The sequence below is a fragment of the Clytia hemisphaerica genome, unplaced genomic scaffold (genome assembly GCF_902728285.1).
Source record: "Clytia hemisphaerica strain Z4C2 unplaced genomic scaffold, Clytia hemisphaerica genome assembly, whole genome shotgun sequence".
Taxonomy (NCBI): Eukaryota; Metazoa; Cnidaria; class Hydrozoa; order Leptothecata; family Clytiidae; genus Clytia; species Clytia hemisphaerica.
Window position 1 is genome coordinate 254,833 of NW_027103264.1, and position 22,805 is coordinate 277,637.

General features: G+C 34.4%; 1 protein-coding gene across 1 annotated transcript; it reads left to right on the forward strand.

The window, feature by feature from the left end:
• LOC136800963 (LRP2-binding protein-like) lies at window positions 1–22,407 on the forward strand. Its single transcript, XM_067057577.1, has 6 exons — window positions 1–356; window positions 13,432–13,537; window positions 13,688–13,836; window positions 20,798–21,021; window positions 21,332–21,521; window positions 21,963–22,407. The coding sequence occupies exons 1-6, from the start codon at window positions 54–56 to the stop codon at window positions 22,026–22,028; spliced, it is 1,038 nt and encodes a 345-aa protein (XP_066913678.1). The 5' UTR covers window positions 1–53; the 3' UTR covers window positions 22,029–22,407.
• Window positions 22,408–22,805: the final 398 nt, after the last annotated feature.

The following is a 22,805-nucleotide window of genomic DNA, read 5'->3' on the forward strand; positions in this document are numbered from 1 at the left end:
TCAGACAAGAAAACAAAAGAAAAAACCAAAAAATATAAATAAAAACGACACCAATGTCAGATGAAACAGTGCAACCGTTACCACGCAAAATTACGTCATCGCATACATTATGTGCAGACAAGAGTTTATCATTTCATCTGACAGGGGAAGAAAGAAGTCTCCTTCCTACAAACAATAATAATGGCATTGTAAAAAACGACATTCCCGAGGAATTCCGAAGCGCTTTAAAACTGTACCGCGGGAAGGAGTATGAAAAAGCAGTGGAACTTTTGGAACAATGTTGTGATTACTACCCTCCCGCTCAATATCAACTGGCTTGTATGTCTTATGATGGTTTGGGGAAAACTGAAAATCATGTAAGTCGCAACTTCTGATTTTTAAGGTGGTGTTAGTTCTTTTCAAAGTTTGATAATCAAAATTTTGACAAGCGAGATTTTGTAGAGAATACCGGGTGGTCCAAGAAAACTTCGGATCTTTGATGACGCTTTTAGGTAAGGTAGGTTGATCTTACTTTATTAAAGTTTTTTTTTAAATAAGAGTAGTATCGTTTGCTTACTCATCAATTTAAATTCACCTTTGAATGTGGAGCAAGATTGGTCAGAAAGAGGAAAAGAAAAACATTTTTTGCTTACACCGGCAATATATACTGTCTTGATATGAAGTATTGTGTCTGATATGAAACGGGAACATTTATGTAAAAGTAAAACTTTTAAAATTGGGGAGGGTCTAACTTAAATTTTGATGTATTACTTTTTTCATTCGGACAATTGGTTCAAAAGTTTTAATCAGTTTAAAAGTCAAAAATCACTTTTCAAAAAGCGCAAAAAACGTCAAAAAAAGGATGTTGTTACCATTACAATCATTATTAGGACGTGTCTGTTTTAGTTCCACCTCTTTCTCGTTTTTAATTCAACCCAAAAGTGAAAATTTATTTTGAGAACCGACTACTCAAAAACTACTGAACCAAATTTATAAAGTAGAAGCTCAAAATTTAAGCTAGACCTTCCTCTTCCAGTTCATATCTTGAACCATTAGCTGCTCAAAGATGTTGCCAAACTTCCGACGATTTTATGGACCAACCGGTACTTGGACCTCAAGTTAGAAAAGTGATGTCTTCCAGATGCATTCTGGAATGGGCACGTTCTAAGTTAAGATGTTTGTGAAATTATGGGTTTAGCTTGTATTGCTACAAGTTGAAAGGGCCTCTATCGAAACATCAAATTATGGCTTGTTATAGGCGCGGGGTGCGGTGGTCTTTAGAAGACAGAGCTCTTTTCAAATTTTTGATTTTAGAGGGCGACGCTCATCGGATGGTGCGGCGCTAAATAGAGGAATACAGTATTGGTTGTAGAGCTATTTACATTTTTATTTATCAAATGTGTGAGTTCGTTAACAGATGACACGGGTCCTATCTTTTGGTAGTGATTTTCAATCCCAAGAATGTCAATAAATATGCCTTGAAAGGAATAGTATTACAATGTACCTTTTCTTTTGACTGGAGTAAGATTTAAAGGAGGTTTGGAGCGACGGAGAAAATTATGGAAATCAGGCCTAGACCTTTTAGATTGGCTAAAAGAGGCATGAAATCTCGGTTTCCGTAATGATTGCGGCTTTCAAGATCCCGCCGAACTAGAAAATTTATGCTCTCACGCCTAAGGAGTCTTGATTTCACGATCACGACAGCATTTAATTCTCACACCGTTGCGCCATATTTCTCGAAAATTCACGCCATCGTGCCACGAAAACCCTCCATCACAATAACCGCTGGGACCGGCCCCCTTGTATGGCCAGACTTTTGTCTTAAAGGCAAGTGACAACATTGAATGATGACATACTGTCAAAATGAGCTCATTCTAAGCGCCGGTTGATATTTGATCACAGAACTATCAAATGACAGACTAACAGGCCGTCTTTAGAAAAGAGATCGTTTTAAAAAGGGGTAATTTCTTAACAGTCACGTCGTTTTCAGTAAGAAAGTACATTATTTCGAAAGTAAAAGGGTTTCATTCTGAATGTTTATTTATTTTCTCTTGAGATCCAATTCTATTTGATGTGAGTCATTTTGTTTTTAAGGATTTTTACCGATTACTGTCAAGGCCTGATAGTTATTCAAAATTGTATTTTTTTTGCTGAGAAAAGCTGGCTATGATGAGCCTAAGCATCCATTTATTTTATGACACATGTGAGTTGAATAAAAGATAAATGACCTTACCAAATCAGGGATTTTGAAATAAAATAATGGCAGTCACGTTTGCAAGTTCTTAAAAAAATTTCTGCATTTTTAGAGAAGGAAAAAAATACGTAACGAAAGAAAAAACACGCAACGAAAGGAAAAACAGTCGAAAAAGGCTTCCTTACTTTCTGGGTATCAAGCCACGCTTTATTAATGTTGACATTGGCTACTTTCAAATTTTCTATCGCGATAAAACTCAGTTTTCCAGCACAACTAAAAATATTTTCATTACTGTCATAGAGCGCCCAAAGTTCTGTGGAGAGCCCTGTTATCTTTGAGCTCAAAAATGAATAATTTTGTCTGTGGCTTGTATTGTACACTTAATTTATAAGATTGGTGTTTTTCAATTCATCATGGATATTCTTAATCTTTTTGGGAAAATCATACTAAAATATTCTAACAATATTCTTAGGTTGGCATCGAAATTCAAACTAAACTTAACATGTAATACACACCTAAAGCATAAAGTGATAGTTTTTTGAAAGTATTGAGTCTTACTGGGGGATGACCGGCAATTTACTGTACAATTCCTAGGTTCTGTTGCTAAAATTTCTTGATTTTTTGCTCAATTTCACCATGAATTTTCTTGTAGAGTATATTCTTATAAAAATCGTGTACTTTAAAAGGTCATGAACTGTACTGTACTTAAATGTGGTTATTGGAAAAAGTATAAATCTAATTTTATTCAATCTTCTAGTGATTAAAATAGATGTAGGATACTTTTGCATAACACATAAAAACAACCGTGCCGAAAATTCAAAAGAGTTTCTAATAAGCTAGAAAAGTTGAAGTGTTGTCATTCAAATGAAGTGTTTAGTTTTGATGTTAATGAACTGTTAAAACCACCTTGCGAACTGACCAACTAACCGTCTTATGTCTCTTTCTGTCAACGAGTTTTTTTACGGATATCTACCCCCTCTTTAATTTTCCTGGCAAACACAAAGAGGTTCAATTGACCTTTCACGAAAGATTAAAGACATTCTTTTATCATTTATTGTTTTAGCGTCTGTCAGTCAATGTTTCGGAATTTCTTTTCACGGGAACGTTAAAACTCTTCGAAATCCTTCTAAAAATATTTTTTATAACAAGAAACAACTGATGATGCGTCAAAATAAAAAATTTATACAACTGTTTATATGACTTTTAATCCTTTGCATTACCTTCATCTTCTGGCTTCAACCATGAGCCAAACTGGCGGACCACATTTTATTTTTCCACACTTTTTGTGAATTTATAGTTGCTTTATTAACTCTGGAACGTTTGTTCACCTCTTAGTTTGTTATTCATTTGATTTTGTTCAATACACGGCATTTTGTAGGATGATTCACTGCGCCACATTTGATATCATCCTTCAAAATTCTTTATACATCCTCATAAGGAAATTTCTCAATTTTCATCATTTCCCCATATTAAAGTCTCTCTTTGTTCATTTTCTGCATCAAAACTATCAGGCATCAAATCTATGAAGACACCGTTAGCTAAAGGCTGGTCAATATCAATAGAGTCTGTGTCTTGTCCGACTTCTGGGAGTGTCGACACTGTTAATGAAATATCGTGTTGTGTTTGCACCGTTGTCGATGGGTCTTTTTTACTGTCTGTTGTTTGTTGCCGTTCAACTGTTGTCGATGGGTGCTCTGTGGTCAGCGTCTCCTGTGTTGTATTACGGGCTTTTGGAATGGTGGTGTGCTCTTTATTGGATGACGAGGTAGTGGAAGTGGTCGGGTTCGTAGTACTCATTAAAGGTATATCTGTTATTTGTTTTAAAGATTTAGGTATTTTAGTCGTCAAAAGCGTCGTTGAAGATGTCGTTATTGTCGAAGTTGTTGTCGTGCTTGTTTTCATAGATGATGTTTTAGATTGGCGACTTGTTGATACTGTCGATGGCCGACTTGTTGATGTCGTCGGTAATTTCTTCGTTGTAGTAGTGGTCGTTGTTGTTGTCGTTGGTTTGAGTGTTGTTGGTCTGAGTGTTGTTGTCGTTGGCAATGTTGTCTGCGTGGTAGTTGCTGTCACAGAAGCTGTGGACGGTTCAGCTGTTTTGACCGTGGTTGATATCTTCTGTGATTTCTCACTTTCATACAATAAAGACATCAACATATCTTTTAATCTGAAGGGAGCTTCTTTCTCCTCTGTTGATGCTCGTTTTTGTAATGCGAATATTTGCTGCTGAAGCTCCTCGGCGTATCGTTGAAAATGGCGCATCGTTTCAGTGTTTTCAACGGACTTGTTGAAGATGCGATTTGCCATCCAATCATGTTTTCGTCTCAATTTATTGATCGACGCAGTCATATTGTTATAAACTTGTCGAATGCTAGACTTGAGCATTTGAAGCTCGCTACTGAGTCTCTGGTTTTTGATAGTCTCGCGCCCAATCTTTTCCTCCAGATTCAGTATTGAACGCTGTCCGTATAAATACTGTTGCTCTAAACGTTCGATGCGTTTCGTCAAAAGGTTTTGGTTTTGATTGATCTTGTTCTGCAGACCCAATTTGAAATCATAAATCAAGCGACTATTATTTTCAGCTTTTGCTTTCCAGTGTAATTTCTCTTTCAATTCGCGTTGTTGGATCTCCTTGATTCGGTCAAGCTCATATCGCAAATGGTTGAGGCGTTGGACGAGCTTGTTGTATATAACAGTATCATTTCTGGATTTCCCATCCAGCGTATTGATTCGCTTCAGATAGTATTGGAGGTTCTTCTTTATCGCTACAATCTCTTGGTGAATGCCGTCAAAGTTTTTCTCGATCTCCTTTGCGTTCAATCGGATACGACATTCAATAAAGTTCAATAAAATGGTGAAAAGTATTAACGAAATAAACAACTTCATTGTGTTTGATTAAAAGTACGTTTATATAGTTCGACAATTATGTTTAGTTTCTGTTCAGAAGTGATGCCTCAGATGGATTTTTCTATTGAATCAACATTTCATAAAAACGAAATATTTTCAACTTAAGCGATCTTTGAAAAAAATGAAATCACTTTCGATGCTGTTTAACAAGTGACTTACATCAAATAATAATTTCTTTCTACTAATCGGTCGACACGGCAAGTCGAACCTTCACGATCAAGCTTCATTTGAAAACTGATCTCAAGCCGCGACCTGAACGACTATTTTGTATGTTTTCAATAAACAACAGACTTGAAAGAAAGACTGACGTTGACAAAACACAAAAGTGATTTTTTTCTTACATTGTTTGTATGTTGATTTTTCTCCCTCCACGAGTTCGTTGACATCATTATGTTGATTTTGAAAAGTCTTTTTAGAATTTGTTGATTTTAGACTGTTTAAATTTCCTGTTACTTCAAGAGTTTTCTCCGACGACGTTAGTTACGTTTCATATTGACACCGTCAAGACGTATTTTTCAGAAAGAAATTCAGTAGCTCTTCCCTGTTTTTTTTAAGTCTTTGAATGATTATATTTCTAAACCAATAAGGAGAGTCCTACTTTCTAATCTCATGTATACAGCCGTCGTCAATCATCTCTTTTCACCCTTCAACGTTTATTTAAGTGATTCACTATGGCACTTGTGGCATTTTGGCACTAAAAGTCATTACCATTGTCAACGGTCATCAAACCCTCGTTTTGTCTTTTCATGACAAAAGCAATAAAATATTATTTCAACAGTACGAGGGAAAAAGGGATATTGATTTAACGGGCTACCAGTGTTTGTTTATTTTTCGCTCGTGTACGTAAAACCGAAAGCATTCTTTATCTACATATGCCAGCGACAAATGATTTGTTTTTTATGTTGTCATTGACCTTCAAAATACGACCGAATTTTTTGTCCTATGCACAATATCATTTTCATCATAGCCAAGTTAAAAATTACAATTAAAATCTTCTTTTTTTTTGAGTTGAAGCCTTACATATTCTGGCTATCTATTTCTCTCATCCTTTAACAGTCTCATTCTCAACATTCAACTACAGTAGATTACTTAGGCGTAGAAACTTTCGCGAGCAGAAACTTTCGCGAAAGTAAATTTCTTTAAAAATTCTAGGAAGGGCCATTCGGGAAAGTTTATGCTCGCGAAAAATTCTTGACAAAATAGAAAATCTGTAAAACTTCAAACTTTGAATAAAATGTAACTTTTATGGCACTTTTTAAGCTGCTAAAAGACTAATGAGTCAAAGGACAAATGTTTCAAGCCAACCCAAGAAGTATTTGTGTCTCTAAGCCATTTTTTCATGTGAAAAATCTCAATTTTACGTCTTGATTCGCGAAAGTTTACGCTCGCGAAAGTTTGTACGCCTAAAGTAGAGTTTAAACGCGTCGATTTCCCTCTTCCTTTTCAGTATTTTTAGCTTTTTGCTTGATTTGCATACGTGTTTGGGTTTATTATTCCTCTTAAAAGATCTTTTTCCGTCAATGTCATTCGTGTTCAGGAAACATGGACAAAAACGCAAATGTCTATCACAATTTCAATTTCAAGCCAATATATTGTAGATTCTATGATTATGAGGTCTGGAGGTTATATTATTAATATTTACCTTACAATATTTACCTGATATTTTAGTCTGGTGGTCTGATCAACACTGAAATTTTCGCAGGATTAGCTACTTCAATACTATTACAACTCAACTGAACTTTTCCTAATCAACCACTACAACACCAACAAGCTATACTTTCTGTTTTCTTTTTCTGCAATTTTGCGAGCTCTGTCAGTATCCTTGAGTTGTTTTGTGTTTTGTTTCTACAGTTTTACGGTTTTACAATCTGCAATTTTGTTAGCTTTGTCAGTATTCTTGAGTTGTTTTTTTTTTGTGTGTTTTGTTTCTACAGCATATTTTTTTTTCATAGAATATAATTATCTTTTTATTTAAATATGATTATTTTTACATAGGACGAATAGCCATTGTAAAATATGGAAGAGCCTGAAAGACAATTAATAAATAAAAAAAAAAATAATAAAGTTGAGTGCCGCGTCTCCACTCATATTATTGAAGAGCCACGTTTAGACGTCCTCGATTCGAAATTTTAAAAAGCAACGTCACTTGTGTACATTTTAGTGAGTACGTTCAGGTATTGCCTCCATTGGTTTGACTGTTAGTTGTTGGTAGTTGTTGATAGAATATCCCAGACTCTCATGAGCGATTTTGCTCGAACCTACTCGGGTTTCCAACACTATAAAGTAATTTTCTCAAACTTTTGAACTTCTGATATACTTTGAATTTCTCAAGCCTATCTATGCCACTCTAACTGCGCTGAGCTCCCTCGAATTACTCAGTTTTTTTTTGTGAAAAAAATGCAGTAAAGAAAATAATCGAATGTCGTTGTCCAAATCGGAACTTTAATAACACTTAGTCACTGAAACAACTAAATTTCGGCAATGGTTTCGCGTTTCGCCTAAGCGTGAAATTGTATTCTAAAAATAGATCGCCAGTATTTTCTGAATTTACTGCACTGTGATCTAAATATAAACTCTTTCTGACAACACATATGTTTCCATACCCGCATTTTCTTATCCCTACGTGCGAGGGATTGGACATCGAAATTGACTCTTTACATAACATCTTGGCATTTTGCCGGTAAAAATTTGAAAAATGGTTTTTAAATAATTGTAAATTTAATATCCACACTTTTGATATCTATTTTGATAGATATAATTAGTTTTCAACATTGAACATCGATATCCTGCTCCTAATATCGCGGTAAGGGTCCTCTAAGAAATGTATTTGTCAATCATGTTGACCCAACCGGGTAAGCGAGCAAATAAATTTAGCTCCTATTTTATGTACGGGCAAAGAAAGATTTTTTTTCAAGTCACGTTCATTTTTCTTTTTGTGGACTGTGAAACTTGTTTACTATTGATCAATTATCGCCCCCTAATATAGAAAGTTTAAAAGATTGACGATCGATTAAATCAGCTGAAACAAGATGACTTTGAAGAAATACGGTCAAAAGTGATGTAATATCATTCTGTGTAATACCATTCCGATTGCTTTCAAGTTTTATTCAGCTTTCTTGAAGTTGTCATTTCATTAAAAAGCCTCTTCAAATTTTTTAATGCGGTCAAAAGGCTGGCTCTTCATAAAGTCCTTGCCCCATCGAAAAAACGTCTTTTCAGCGTTTCAAAACCAACAATATAAGTTATCTTCCCATTTCAAACATTTAGTTTGGGTTGGAAGGGTCAAAACTATTAGAAATACATTTTTTTGTTTACACTAACTGTTTAATGTAGCCGGTCAACAATCACAATGTTTTTGTAGAGATCTTTGCTAGATCCGGTCCTTATCGATTTCAAGAAGAAGAATTTACCTGAGAATGGTGCCTCAAAACCACTTTAGGCTCTTTATAAACTCGATGAAGCGCCAAATAAGAATGCAAGCATCATAGGATATTATTTTGTTTTGTTTTTGTAATATTCAGGTCCCAAAGCCCTAACTTTCAAAAATTTTGAATATTCGACGAAAGATTTTGAAAATGGTGGGAACATCGTTAAAAATAGGGACAAGTTTACTTCACTTTATTTTCAAAATTACCAAAACAGAAAAGTTTAGTTAATAATTAATCCAAGTCCGTTTATCCCTCACTCGAAACTATTTTTGATAGGTCGCTAGACGGCTCTTTTGATAGTTTTTCTCTCGTTATCACATTGGCGACATCAAGAGGACGAAGTATAAACTACACACATTAACGCTGATCAAGACTTCCCTATGAAAGACTGTGAAAACAAATTCTTCGGCCACTGTAAAGACATTTGCGCTTTTCTTCTTCTTAGACGATAAGACATGTTTAACCCTTAGACGGCGAAAGACGTATATTTACGTCTTGAAAAGGTCATTTTACCGATACACAGTCTTTTGGTCATAACAGAGAAAAAAAAATCCATAATTTTTTGTAGCTGAGAGAAGGAGCTTTTCAACGATACCAAAGTTGATACCTGAATCATTTGTCCTGGTAAAGAAATGGCCTTTGAAAGAATAAATTTCCAGAAAAAAATGATGAACTTTTTGGTTTTTCAAAAAAGTTAGTGGCTTTGAAAGGTTAAGTTATTGATAAATGTACGTGTAAATGGGAAAAGTGAATTCCAAACAACTATTCTATCCCTTCAATGCATTATCGTTTTTCTTTTCGAATCCAGAAAATCGTATAATTTCGACATCTGACTCAATTTTGTATACGTCTGGAGACCGTTCTTTTGTGTACCCCACAGAGCGCCAGTGTAGCCGGGATGAAAAATATTTTTTTAAATATTCATAATATCTGGAAGGATAGGATGCGATGGTCGTGAAATTGAGATTGGCCTTGGTCATAACATAAGCAAGGTCTTATCAATAGGTAAGTAAATGTCTTATCAATAGGTGAAGTAAATGTCTTTGTTGGAATATATTTTACTTAGAATAGACAGAACGCACTACAAAGTTTACATTCAACGAACATTGTCAATGGTTTGATTGTTTTGCCGATTGGATTTTCGTGTTTATTTTAAAGATAATTCCCCATTTGACCGATCTAATTTTAAACATTTTTATCTGACTCTTTTATGTTATCTAGTTTCATCGAGAAAATAAAACTTGGTAGCTTTCCAAAAATCGTCCTAAGACTTCGCTGACATATTATGTTGCTCTAATTTGACATGCATCCCAGGTACATGCTTGAGATATTTTGTTTTATTTTTGGAAGAAGTATGGAGGTCAATTCCAAGTGAATGTGGGTCCTTATGAATCAATGAATGACGTCAGTAATCCAACCCTATCATGAAAAACTCACGTAACGATTGTCCGATGATCAAATCCAATAATTTCTCATAGAAATTCTTCGAAAAAATTCCTTTTCATCATGCTGTTTTCGCTTCACTATTTAGTACCTTAAGGGGAAAATAAGTTCCCGCGAAAATTAATCCCCTTAAGGTATTCTGCGAATCCTCACTCGATTTGTTTGGTTCCTTCATTCTCTACGTCAACGAACACTGTTGAAGTTTTCTTTCAAAACATTTCAAGTGTCTTTCACTACAAAGCTTCACCAAGTTGCATAAAAAGCAGTTTTCACACAAACTACCATAAGAAATTCAACCCCTTTTATCTATTTAAAATACTTGCTACTTTATTTTTAAAGGGGCCTAAGTCCTAAGAGCCTTAATTTTAAAGGGGCCTAAGTCCTTAGAGCCTTCATTTTAAAGGGACCTAAGTCCGTTTTTGTGATTTTGAGTAAATTGCGATTTAAGTATTCTCCTGATTTTGACACAATCTTCCACATAAAAGTAACGAAGTAAGGATTTTCTGAGACCTATGGCTAATTATTATCTTCCCAATTAAAAGCCATTTTGTCGGAGATTTTCACCCCGGAAAAGATCTAGAGAGGACTTAGGTCTCTTTAAAATTAACAAGTTTTATGACATATGGACTTAGTGCCCATCTATATTTTCCAATAAATGGGCCTAAGTCCAAATCCTTATAAAATATAATCATTTAGAAAGGCCTAAGTCCTAAATGACTAGAAAAGCCTTTTTCTTTACATCATAGTCCACAGAAATCTCAGCGAATCTGAAAGGCCTAAGTCCATTACATTTTTCTAAAGCTTGAAAATATAAAATTGAAAGGCCTTAGTTCATTACATTTTCTATAAATTGAAAAGAGAAAAAAGAAAATTTACAAGAAGTTGTGTAATTTTGCTTGTGAAATTGTATTTTCTTTGAAATTAATACTTTTAAAGGAAAGAACTGATTCAATTGATTTTTTCCAAAAGCAGCAAAGCTGTCAATGTCGCCTCACCAAAATGTGGGAGAGCTCCAAGTCAAATTTTCCCTGATAATTCTTTTTTTCAAAGTTGGAAAATCGAAAAAAGGCAGAATTTTTTCTGCGAAATCCGATTTTATTGGAAAAATTTTTAAAAATTTGGAAAAATCAGGGAATTTCTCATCCCATTTTTTTCAAAATCAGAAAATCTTGTTTTTCCGAAATTATTTCTTAATCGGAAAATTTCTGGAAATGCAGGAGATTTGGCCTCAGAAACAATTTGTCAGAAAACACGGGCATTAATAAGTGGATTTTAAACTTCTATTTGTCTTTGTTGATGAAATTATCAGAATATCTTCAGCTAGCTGAAATTCTAGTATTGAATAATGTTATAAGTAGCATAGTTTTCTACCTTTATCCTTTACCCCTTTGCACGCTTTTGTTGGTCACCCTCCCCTTTCCCCGGGGGTTACTAGGGTTGCCGGTTGCCCTTCCCTTCGCCCTTATTCTTCAAGACCTAAAGAACCTCCCCCCACCCCTTTATATGACAAAACTATATAGTATGAAAAAATAAAATGTTCTCCTGTCAGACCTACAAACAACAAAAGAGTGGCCGAATTCTTTTTCCTCTTAGAGAGACGATGTTACAATGAAAGGATAATTAGTCCTCTCTGGGTCCTGGCTTATCCTGGCTTAAGACTCCCTCCTAAAATGGGTTCAGAAAAAATATACACCATAAAGTCCAGTTTAAAACATTCCACATATATATACTCCAGTTCAAAACATTTCGTTCCACCTTAAATTTGCATAAATTCTCAAAACATTTCCACCATCATAAATTCCAGTTCAAAACATTCCACCATAATAATTATTTTGTAAACAGTACATTCGAATCAGGTTTGTGCAATGCAATGACATCAGTGTTTGGAAAAAAATTAGCAATAGAATGTTAGTAAAATCTAGGAAAACGCTGAAAAGAAAGGAAACCATGTTATACAAAATGCATCCCCTTGCATCCTGTACAGCCCATTTTCCTATAGCAACACTATCCTACAGTAACAATGGACTTAGGCCCTTTCACATTAGATAGAATCTATCAATGTTTGGACTTAGGCCCTCTTTCTGGACTTAGGCCTTTTTAAAATTTAGTAATTTTAAATGCTTTGGACTTAGGCCCTAACATGATGGACTTAGGCCCTTTTAAAATTAAAAGTGGTTTTTATTAAAACTAAAGACCAAAATTTTTAGACTTTTTTACCTCCAAATCTTCATGTCAGATACATCAAAAGAAAGCCAGTGAGCCAGATATTCAGAAAAACCAAAAATCTCAATTTTCATAAAAATGGACTTAGGCCCTTTTAGAATTGGGGGGGGGGGGGACCTGGACTTTAAAAATAAGGTAGCGTAGTGTGAATTTACCCTGATGATCGAAAATCAAATGCATAAGACGCTTTCATGTGTTTCGTCCAGATTTGGGATGTAAATCTAAAGGTTGTGATTGGATGAAGTGAAAAAGAGGTACGCTTTGAAATCCTTAAGGAGATTCTCTATTCCCTAAGGGACATTATAAGAACATTCCAGAATTTGAGAAAGGTTTTAAGATTGCAAAGGAGATTCCCCTGGGAGGGATATTGCCTAAACTAGCATTATGTCATCATTTGCTATTTTTTTCTTTACTTTTGCTCGATGTGCTCTTCATAAACTACGAAAAGTGAACATTGCCGAAGGTTTATTTATCTCCACTTTGATCACATTCTTTTTGGTTCTTTCAGGGTGTCAAGCTGTCACACTTTGTTTACTTTTCATCAGAATGATGGAGGGTTCTTTTAGTCCATATTATGAAGTGCATTCTCTGATAGAGAGTCATACTATATGATATCGAGCCCCATTTCCAGTCCGATGTATAGAGGACTGCAATGCAATTTATTTACTTTAAAGTCTGTGCCCATGAAGGTTTTATTTGAAGACTGTGGCTTTAACTTTTTTGGGAATTTATTAGCCAATTTTAATTATTAAAAAATATTTTTGGTGTGTTTTAATGATTCTCCCTCGAATTTTGATGCTTGAGAGTTCTTGCTCTCTTTTTTCTGGATTTCTTGAAAGCCAACAATGAGAACTAATACTTCTTAACTAACCATACTTACAGAATGTGAAGCACTTTTCCACTTAAACTACTACAAGTATCATCTTCGGTCACATGGATTTTAAATGATGTTTATATTTGAGTGGTAAAACTGTCAAAATGTTTGGGAATATTATATTGACCAATGTGTTCACCGCAAAGTGAAAACACTTTTATCCCTGGTGTGTCTGTCTCTTACTGTATACGGATATCATTGGTTCAAAATGGCCACATATTTTACAAATACATGTACAGAGAAAATGCGACAAGCATTAACCATTTCAGGGTCCCGATGATTTACTGGGTATTATTGTGTTATAATTACAAAATACATTACGAATTAAATTACATATTAACTGTCTCATTAAATTTTTGACTTTTCACTTTTTATTCCACCAGTCATTGGCAGTGAAGATGATGAAAGAAATCGTGGAAACCTCATCTCCAAACTACTCAGTTCTCATCCCATGTGCACAATATAATATTGGGCGTGCTTACTACGAAGGTAAGAATTGCGTGATTGAATTTTGTTTCTTCTTTGATGGTTTCTCATTAGTTGTATCTGTGTATCATGTTGAAATGTTTCGAGTTATATTAGCTTTTTTCCTCGCGAATACTCTATCTTCTTTAGTGTTCTTAATTTTTTGTTCTTAAGGTTTTGGTGTGAAACAGTCGGACAGAGAAGCAGAGAAATGGTGGTTATTATCAGTGAAAGACGGAGATGTCAGTGGCTGTATCAAAGCACAATCCATACTCGCAATGTTCTACTCGCGAAGAGGCGAAGAGACCACTGACTTCAAAAAGGTAAAGATCAGTCGATTGATGTATTTGATTATTACATACATTTTAGAAAAATTGAAACGGTCTTCATATCCAAAAGACCTTTGATCGGTCAATAATTTTCTTGTACTCATTTTCCAGGCCTCCTAAATAACTGAATAGTTTAACCAGAGATTTGGGAAAAGAGGATAAGAAATGCGCTATTCATCTATTTGAAGCTAGGCTGTAGAATCTTTTGTTTCTATTGAAATGTCTGCGGCCGATCGATTGTTTTCGTTCTGAACCAATCAGAGCGCTTGATTCGTTATGCGCACAAGACTAGAAGTACAAACAAAAAATGGCAGCCGTGATTGATATCGAAAGTGAATTTTTTTTTCTTTCTAAAATCGAGAATTTTGTTATTTTTTATAAGCACTTTTTTACTTTGGACAAGACTTTGGGTTGCGAGCCTTAAATAGTTTCTCAGTTTTATTTGTAAAAAGTATTTTCCTTGCTGGATAATTTAGATACCAAAATAATTGAAATGTGTTGCGTTAGAATACAAACGAAGCTGGTAAAACTAGTTTATCATTATTCTTGGGCTAAAGTTTCTAAGAAACAATACAATATAGGCCTCTTCAGTAGGGATAGCGAGGTTGAAAATAAAACCTTCGAGGACAAAAAAATAACAACAAATGTCAAAGAAAGAAAAGGAAAAAAGAAACGATGGCAATTCATGATATCAATGCCAGGAGGTCATAAATACCATGAAGGCTTTCTTGTAAGAACTTTATGAGTTCTAGACAACAAAACATAAAATAATCATACAATACCATTGAAAAAATACAAAAATTATACCGAAGACATCACCAGGGGATTTCCCCAGATATGTTAGAAAAAATATTATATATACCGTCATTCTTCTAATTTAATCCTTATTATTTTGAAGGGGTCGTACTAATAATAAGAGGAAATAAAATACCTTGGAAATTGACGTTGATTGTCGTACTAATAACTAGTACATAGCTTACACTAACATGCCACCGCAGCAATATAATATTTAAAGAATTCTATAATAAATTGTATAATCATTACAATGTCAATTGCAAGATTATAAGAAATGCATGGGGACAAAAAAATAGTAAGTAACTACACGTTTGGTTAAACGAAGAAATAAAAGATTTTCTTTTTTCCTGAAAATAATAACAATAACACTCCATCTAAATAAATAAAAACGATGGCCTAGTTATAATTAAGGTTTCGACGAAGACATGAAAAAATCTAATTAAAAAGAAATGACTCTTATGTTTTGCAAGCTAAAGTTTATTCCACTTAAATTGGCATTCATTTTTGCTATCATGTGGAAACCATATCAGAGTAATTAGACTACTCGAGTACCTAATAAACGTACAGTAGCGAATAAACGTACAGGGTCGAAAATGGAGGCATGCAAACCTAATTGAAGGATCTTTTTAATGAGGTTAGGGGGTAAATATTGGGTAATTTGCTTTCTTTGACGAGTAGAACAAACCTCAAAAGTCAAAGATGGATATTTATCATTAGAAACAAAAGTAGGCACTTGAAATTGAGGAAAATTTTTGTTAAAATTAATAAACGTACATGTACGTTTATTAGATACCCGAGAGTATCTTCCTTGAGAGTGGTTTGTACATGGTAGCAAAACAAACTTCCAATTTACATGGAATAGATTTTAAATGTAAGACGGGTTCAAGAAACGAGCTTGTCGGAACAGGTTGACGAGATAAAGCTTTTAATGCTTTAAAGATTGAAACATAAAAAATAATCAGGAATAATTAATTGATTTGATTATTGATTGATTTAATTACTGATTGATTGATTGATTGATTCTCTATTGCTACTTTGCCTAATAAACAATAGTCAAGAGGATACTGCGGATAAAATTTATCAAAAAGTTCTGCGCCATCTTAAATAGGGCGAAATAGAAACCAATCCTAGCTAAGGCCCGGACTCCACTCGCCTAAGCTTTGATTGTACTTCTCAAGCAAAATCTTTTATGTTGTTGGTCAAAAGAAAAATAAAGATATGCCATTGTGGTCCATTCAGACGTACAGTCGAGAAAAGTTGAAATGCGCCTAATTTTTTTTAAAGTGCATAGTACTTTTTCATGATGCAACTTTTTCTCCAAACTAAAAGCTGATTGAATCCATTAAGATGATCGCAGCGCAGACAATGAAGAGACGTGCCTTCAGGAAGCTAGACTTTTTGAGTTTATAGCTATATATACTTTCACTTTATGGTGTTTCTGTATGACTGTCTGTGTGCCTAGTCTAACCACCGTTAAATGCCTTCGGGAAGGTCCCTCCTAACTTGGAAAGCCAGAATTGGAGCTATTTCACCAAACTACTGGAGCGCAAGTTATTACGTAGGCTATCACAACTGAAAAAGTTGAATGTATGCGCCTATACAAACTTTTTTCAGGTTTTCCAAATAGATTTACCACACTGAACAAACAGTGAAAACACTCTAAGTGAGGTAAATCTATTTTGAAGACCAAAAAAAAGTTTGTTTACATCGATTCACATTCAATTTTGGATTCATATGCTACATTCTACTTTTTTGTACTTTGCCGGTATCTTGTTTTACCGTTTCTGTATGACTGTCTGTGTGCCTAGTCTAACCACCGTTAAATGCCTTCGGGAAGGTCCCTCCTAACTTGGAAAGCCAGAATTGGAGCTATTTCACCAAACTACTGGAGCGCAAGTTATTACGTAGGCTATCACAACTGAAAAAGTTGAATGTATGCGCCTATACAAACTTTTTTCAGGTTTTCCAAATAGATTTACCACACTGAACAAACAGTGAAAACACTCTAAGTGAGGTAAATCTATTTTGAAGACCAAAAAAAAAGTTTGTTTACATCGATTCACATTCAATTTTGGATTCATATGCTACATTCTACTTTTTTGTACTTTGCCGGTATCTTGTTTTACCGTTTCTGTATGACTGTCTGTGTGCCTAGTCTAACCACCGTTAAATGCCTTCGGGAAGGTCCCTCCTAACTTGGAAAGCCAGAATTGGAGCTATTTCACCAAACTACTGGAGCGCAAGTTATTACGTAGGCTATCACAACTGAAAAAGTTGAATGTATGCGCCTATACAAACTTTTTTCAGGTTTTCCAAATAGATTTACCACACTGAACAAACAGTGAAAACACTCTAAGTGAGGTAAATCTATTTTGAAGACCAAAAAAAAGTTTGTTTACATCGATTCACATTCAATTTTGGATTCATATGCTACATTCTACTTTTTTGTACTTTGCCGGTATCTTGTTTTACCGAGTTAAGAAAGATATTCCCGAGTTACGACCATATAATGGTCTTTAAAGCTTAAGAAGCTCTATAAACAATAAAGGTAGTTATTAATAAAATAACAGACAATATAAATTACAGTTTGATAAGTTTGAACAAAAATATCAACAAAATGTACATTTGAAAACTTGAGCAAATTTGCTTTGAACAAGATTCCCGAAAAAGAATTGAAATCATTGCTGAAATGAACTTCTGACTAAATTACAGTATTTATTCAGTTTTAAAGACAAGAAACAAAATTAGACATACAAAACACTTTTTCCATTCAATGAATCGAATCAGCTCATCATCATAACCAGTCTGCCATTTTGTTTGTTTTGATTTGCACAAGTAATATTGTAATTCGGTTTATGGTGTATAATCACTATACTTTTTCTATAATTTGCATTTATAACACTCGCTTCAGCTTTTCAATCCTAAATCAAAACTAATGAAATGCAATATATAATAATGGTAATAGCATATAACGTAATATGAAAATGTGTATAACATTTACCGCTGTATAATTTACCGCCATATTTTTGCGGAACACTTAATTGGCCGGAACATACAATACGAACAAACGCGCGCGCAAAGATTCGAGATTCCTGTCCAATATCCTTGCGTGAAGCTATGAAGGCCTCCTCACTCGCTACGCTCGTTGCGGGGGCAATTAGAGTAAAAGAGATATCAAATCGTATTAAATTAGGGGTTGAAAAATTAAAAACACACTTTTTGGTACTTTTTATTTATTTTTTCTTTCTTTTTCAAACTCTTATTTTGACCAACTTTTCTCTTTTCTTCAAAAGTTTCCAGTTCCTTGAGAACTTTCTCTCTCATTTGACTGTAAAGTTTTGCATTGACCGTTTTGAAAATGAAATCAGCTGGTATCTCCATACCTCCTTGTCTTTGAAGTGTCTTTGAAACAAAAAAAATTCGTTTATTTTTACTATTCGTACTATAATTAGAGGAAAATTTGACCTTTATCGTACTAAATTAGAGGAAAATCAGAAATTCGTGATGATGGACTCGTACTAATAATTAGAGTTAGATAAATTATTTCATTTTGCCAAAATAATTAATTCGTACTAATTAGAGGACGGATTAAATTAGAAGAATGACGGTACAAAAACATCGTAAAAATGAGGTTAAAAAAACTATGCATTTCATCCAACCCTAAACCCAACAAATAATAGTGTATAAAAATTAAACATTCTTCCACAGTGTATATTATGTATATTTGAATTACAGATTGTCATTGTTAGTTTGTATTTTTTTTCAGTGCATAATATGACTTCGCTATTTCTCTGAATATAAATCTTCTTTGCAACTGATGCTGCAAAAGATTAAGAACAAAAAGACTTTTCAGTGTAATTTAACTTCATTTATAGGCCTTTAAAACACCTCGAATCAATGTGTATTGCAGAGCATAAAGAAAAATAGATCACCATTGACTTTACTTGAAGTAAAAAATTGGGTAGTACATTTCATACAGATTTTAAGATATCAAAGCTGATTAAAAATTGGATCATTGCTCCATGAACACTAAATGCAAAAGGTGTTATGACTCAATGCTAAAAAAATTTAAATCTAAATTTGAAAAATATAGTTTAAAAATAACATCAGACTGAAAATATGAATATAAATTTAAATTATAGAAGCATATTTATTTATGCCTCAAAATTCAGTTTCCAAGGACAACCTGGATAAAAAACAAACATCGAAATAAAGATTCCAAAAAGAAATTGCATCAAAATCCACTTCGCCAGAGAACATTTACATAATAATATGTGTATATCGAAATCCCCAATTTTCCATTGAACATTTTAATAATAAATATATCGACATCCATTTTTCAAAGGGCATACAGGTCTAACCGCTCAAATCCACTTTTTCCATAAATATAACATCAAACACCATAGAATTATTATTCCATCCTGCTTCTGTTGAGTCAAATAGGTATATAATACACGTAAAGTTTTCATACATCAGTTCCCACTCATCTTTTAGCAGTCGACTTTTCTGCTGGCACTGCAGAGAACAGACATGACAGTCAACATGCAAAAATGTCTGAATCTTGAGTCAATCGTCGTTGCATCGGCAACCTGTACTTGGATGGCCAATACTTCTATGGGACGGTGTTGTTAACAGTATTTCACAAAGAATATGATAACTAGCCTGAAAATATATAAAATGTAAATCTGTATATGAAATTACCCTGATCCGTTTAAATACAAAATGCAAATTCCACGGATTAAACAAACAATATTTTGAATGTAAAAGTACCAAAGCCTTGCACCTTCTAAATCATAATCCACTGACTGGTCAAAATCATGGCCCTTCAGGTAGTCACAATTTATAAATATCACATGTCAAAGTTATTTTTTTGAAATGTTTTTGTTGTCGAAACCTTGAAATTTCCAACCCAAATATCAATGGTTTCCCTAGATAAAGCTAAAAGTACCTTAGAGGAAATCAAGTATACTTACTGAATCTCAATTCCATTACCATGGGGCAAGTTTTGCTTAAAATTACATTTTTTTTATCTAAAAGTTGAAGAAAAACAACAAAATTATCAATTGATTTTGCCCATCTTAAATCAAAATGCCGAGACGTTTTAGAGAGTGCCGGGGTAAACTAATACTTACATGATCACTATCAACCTTCCTACTACCCATAAAAATTATGTCTGCAACACAAAAAATTCATTCAGAGCAATACAAGCCAGAAAGAAATTGGTCCCAATTTTTCAAAATTTCAAGCATGCCTCATGTCCGCCATCTTTACTCCCAGAATATAGAATGATTTTCCTCGATTTTCTCAGGGGAAACCCCCACAAGATCAAAGATTCACTCCCCAGTCTCTTTTTCACAAAGAACTCACTGGAAAGCTTTATTCAAGGACTTTTTTCTTGAACATTGGTTAACCTGTACGTAACGCCATTTTGTTTCGGCCTTCCTTCTTGCTCAACTATTCTACAGCCTTGCTTCTTCAAAGGGTGCCGAATTCAAAGGGAAAGAATAGGAAAACAGCGAGCGGCAGCGGCGTTTCTTATCCTCTTTTCCCAAATCTCTGGTTTAACATTGTTTCTTTTAGCACTCACTTATTCAGTAAAAAAGATGCTCTTCCTATAAATTAACCTGTGTTTGTCCGTTTGTCTGTTACCAACTTTTCTCGGGATTGAAACATAGGAATTTTGTGATTTTTGGTACCAAGGTGCAAAATGGTGATTACCAAAATGCGATGGAGCCCGATTTTCGAAAAAAGAAAAATAGGCTGTTCTATAATGTTCTGTTCTAATAATCTGTTCATTAGTTTTTCCCTAATTTTTTTGTACGAAGACGTATTTATACAGTGTGTTAATTAAAAAAGTTCATTTTTCGAAAAAAGATTTTGGCACCAACTTACAAAATTTTTAATTATTCAGTTTTTGTATCTACATTGCCTTCATTAAAATATTAATTATTCGTTTTATATATAGGTAGGTCCATAAAAGTATCGCTTGTTTTTGGTTGAAAAGATCATTCAGCGTGGAAAAGTCTATTCTTTTTAAGCTCAGTCTACTGATTAACCGAAATTTGTATTCAACTGACTTTAGGGTTTGGACTAACTATAGGGTATAAAGGAAATGAAACATCGAAATATCTCCCCACAATATTCATCACTTTCTTTACAGTCGCACTACTGGCATCAGGAGGCCACTGCTAATGGAAGTATTGAGTCCCAAGCCACACTGGGCGTCATGTATGAGTTTGGCCTCGGCGTAGTCAAAGATAAAGAAAGCTCCTTCAAGTGCTTCAAATCAGCCGCAGAGAAAGGCAATATATTTGCCATGGGTAATCTGGCGTTGCAGTATTTCAGATTCAAAATGTTCAGAAACTCATTGGAAGTTGCGAGAAAGTAAGTGATTATAAACAAATGTTTCTACCATATAAGATCATACCCCAGAAAAAATAACAAAATATTTCTACCATATAAAGGTCATGCCCAAGAAAAAATAATGAAACATTCCTGCCCTAAGGCCATACCCCAAAGACTGAGTGTACTTTCTACACATAAAACTGTTTCTTTTTCGCCTGTTCTTTCTCGGCGTTGCTTCTGAGGTAAATTTAAACACAGGCTAGTATACCATAGTGTATTATTGCAGTTGAAGAAAGATTATCGAGGTTGGCCCTAGGATTAGTAATTCAAACCTCTCGTTTTCTCTCAGACTTGTCTCATTGCAAGACACTGCTCAACTATCGCGTGATACCGATTGTTTAGAAGCGTACATTAAGAAAGGGATTTCGTTGGGATTATTTTTGTACGGTAGATGTGTAGAGAAGGGCGTTATCGAGCAACTAATGGAAGATGGTGAGGAGCTGGGAGAACAAGAACCACCTGTTTACTGGTACTCAAAGGTAATAGTCTCGCTTTCGCTGAAGTACATAGATTATAAAATTACTTCGCAGTGCTCTTTCAATCTCACAATCTCATGTTGTTGTAAGTCAGGGTCTTGTTACTAGTAAGTGCTATCACCTAAGAACATTTGGGAATAGAACGGGTTCAGACTAACTACTCGTGGATTGATAAAGAGGGAACTCAGAAAAAGTTTTAGTAGAAGGAATCAACCCTGGATGCAATATATATACTGTCCGTTGTTTACTTCATTCGTAACTTGTCACGGGGGGGGGTACTAGGAGGAAAAATAAGAAAGGTTTTATGACATTTGCGACCCTTATTGGGTCTAATTTGACCAAATTTCGATCTTCCAAGGAACAGTTACCTTCCCTTGCTTAGGTCCCCGAGAACTGATTATACACCATCAGCTTTGTCATTTTTGTTTTCTCTTTTTGAAATAGGCTGCCATTATGGAACCAGACACAGCACAATATATGCAAGACCTCGTTTCCCACAATGAAATTTAAAGACTTTCATTAATACTTTCTTGGGCCTTTTGGAACTTTCTGGCCTTTAAAGTTGATTTCTGATTTTCATGGGAATAAAAACTTTTTATTTAATGTCGTTGCACACTCCGTAATATTCATAATTGACCTGCTGATTAAATAAATAATGGTGGTTTTTAGTTCTATCTGATAAAGTGGCTATCTGATAAGAAAAGAATGTTTCAATGTTTTTATTTACCCATAAGACATTTTTTTTCTATAATTCAATTAATAGAATATCTATATTTTTATATTGTAAATAACACGGTAATGCTATAAATTTTAACATGTTTGTAAGAAGTAATATATATTTCCATATTTTAATATGACGTGGTTGTTAATAAATTGAATTTTAAATGAAGAGCTTGCGCCTGAAATGTTAATTGTTAAAACCCCCAACGTGCCGCTCTTTTAAGGGCGCCTTTTTGGAACTGAGAAGTTCCTGTAATAAGATTGGGAGAATAGGAAAATTTCAACTTTTAACCGCTTGAAAATTCTTAATTTGGTCAAATAAGTCCCCATAAGGGCGGTCGTTAAAAGGGTCGTTATATAGGGTCTAAATAAACGGGCGGGTTCAAATAAACGAGGGGGTTGGAAAATTTTCGAGATTTTAATAAACGGGGGGAGGACCTAATTGTCGGGGGTTTGGAAATTGTACTTCTGAAAACCTAAAAATAAGGCAAATATAGGCTAAAATCAGGCTATTTAGAGCTGAAAATATTCTTAAAAACTAAAAAACGGTGGGGTTCTAATAAGGTC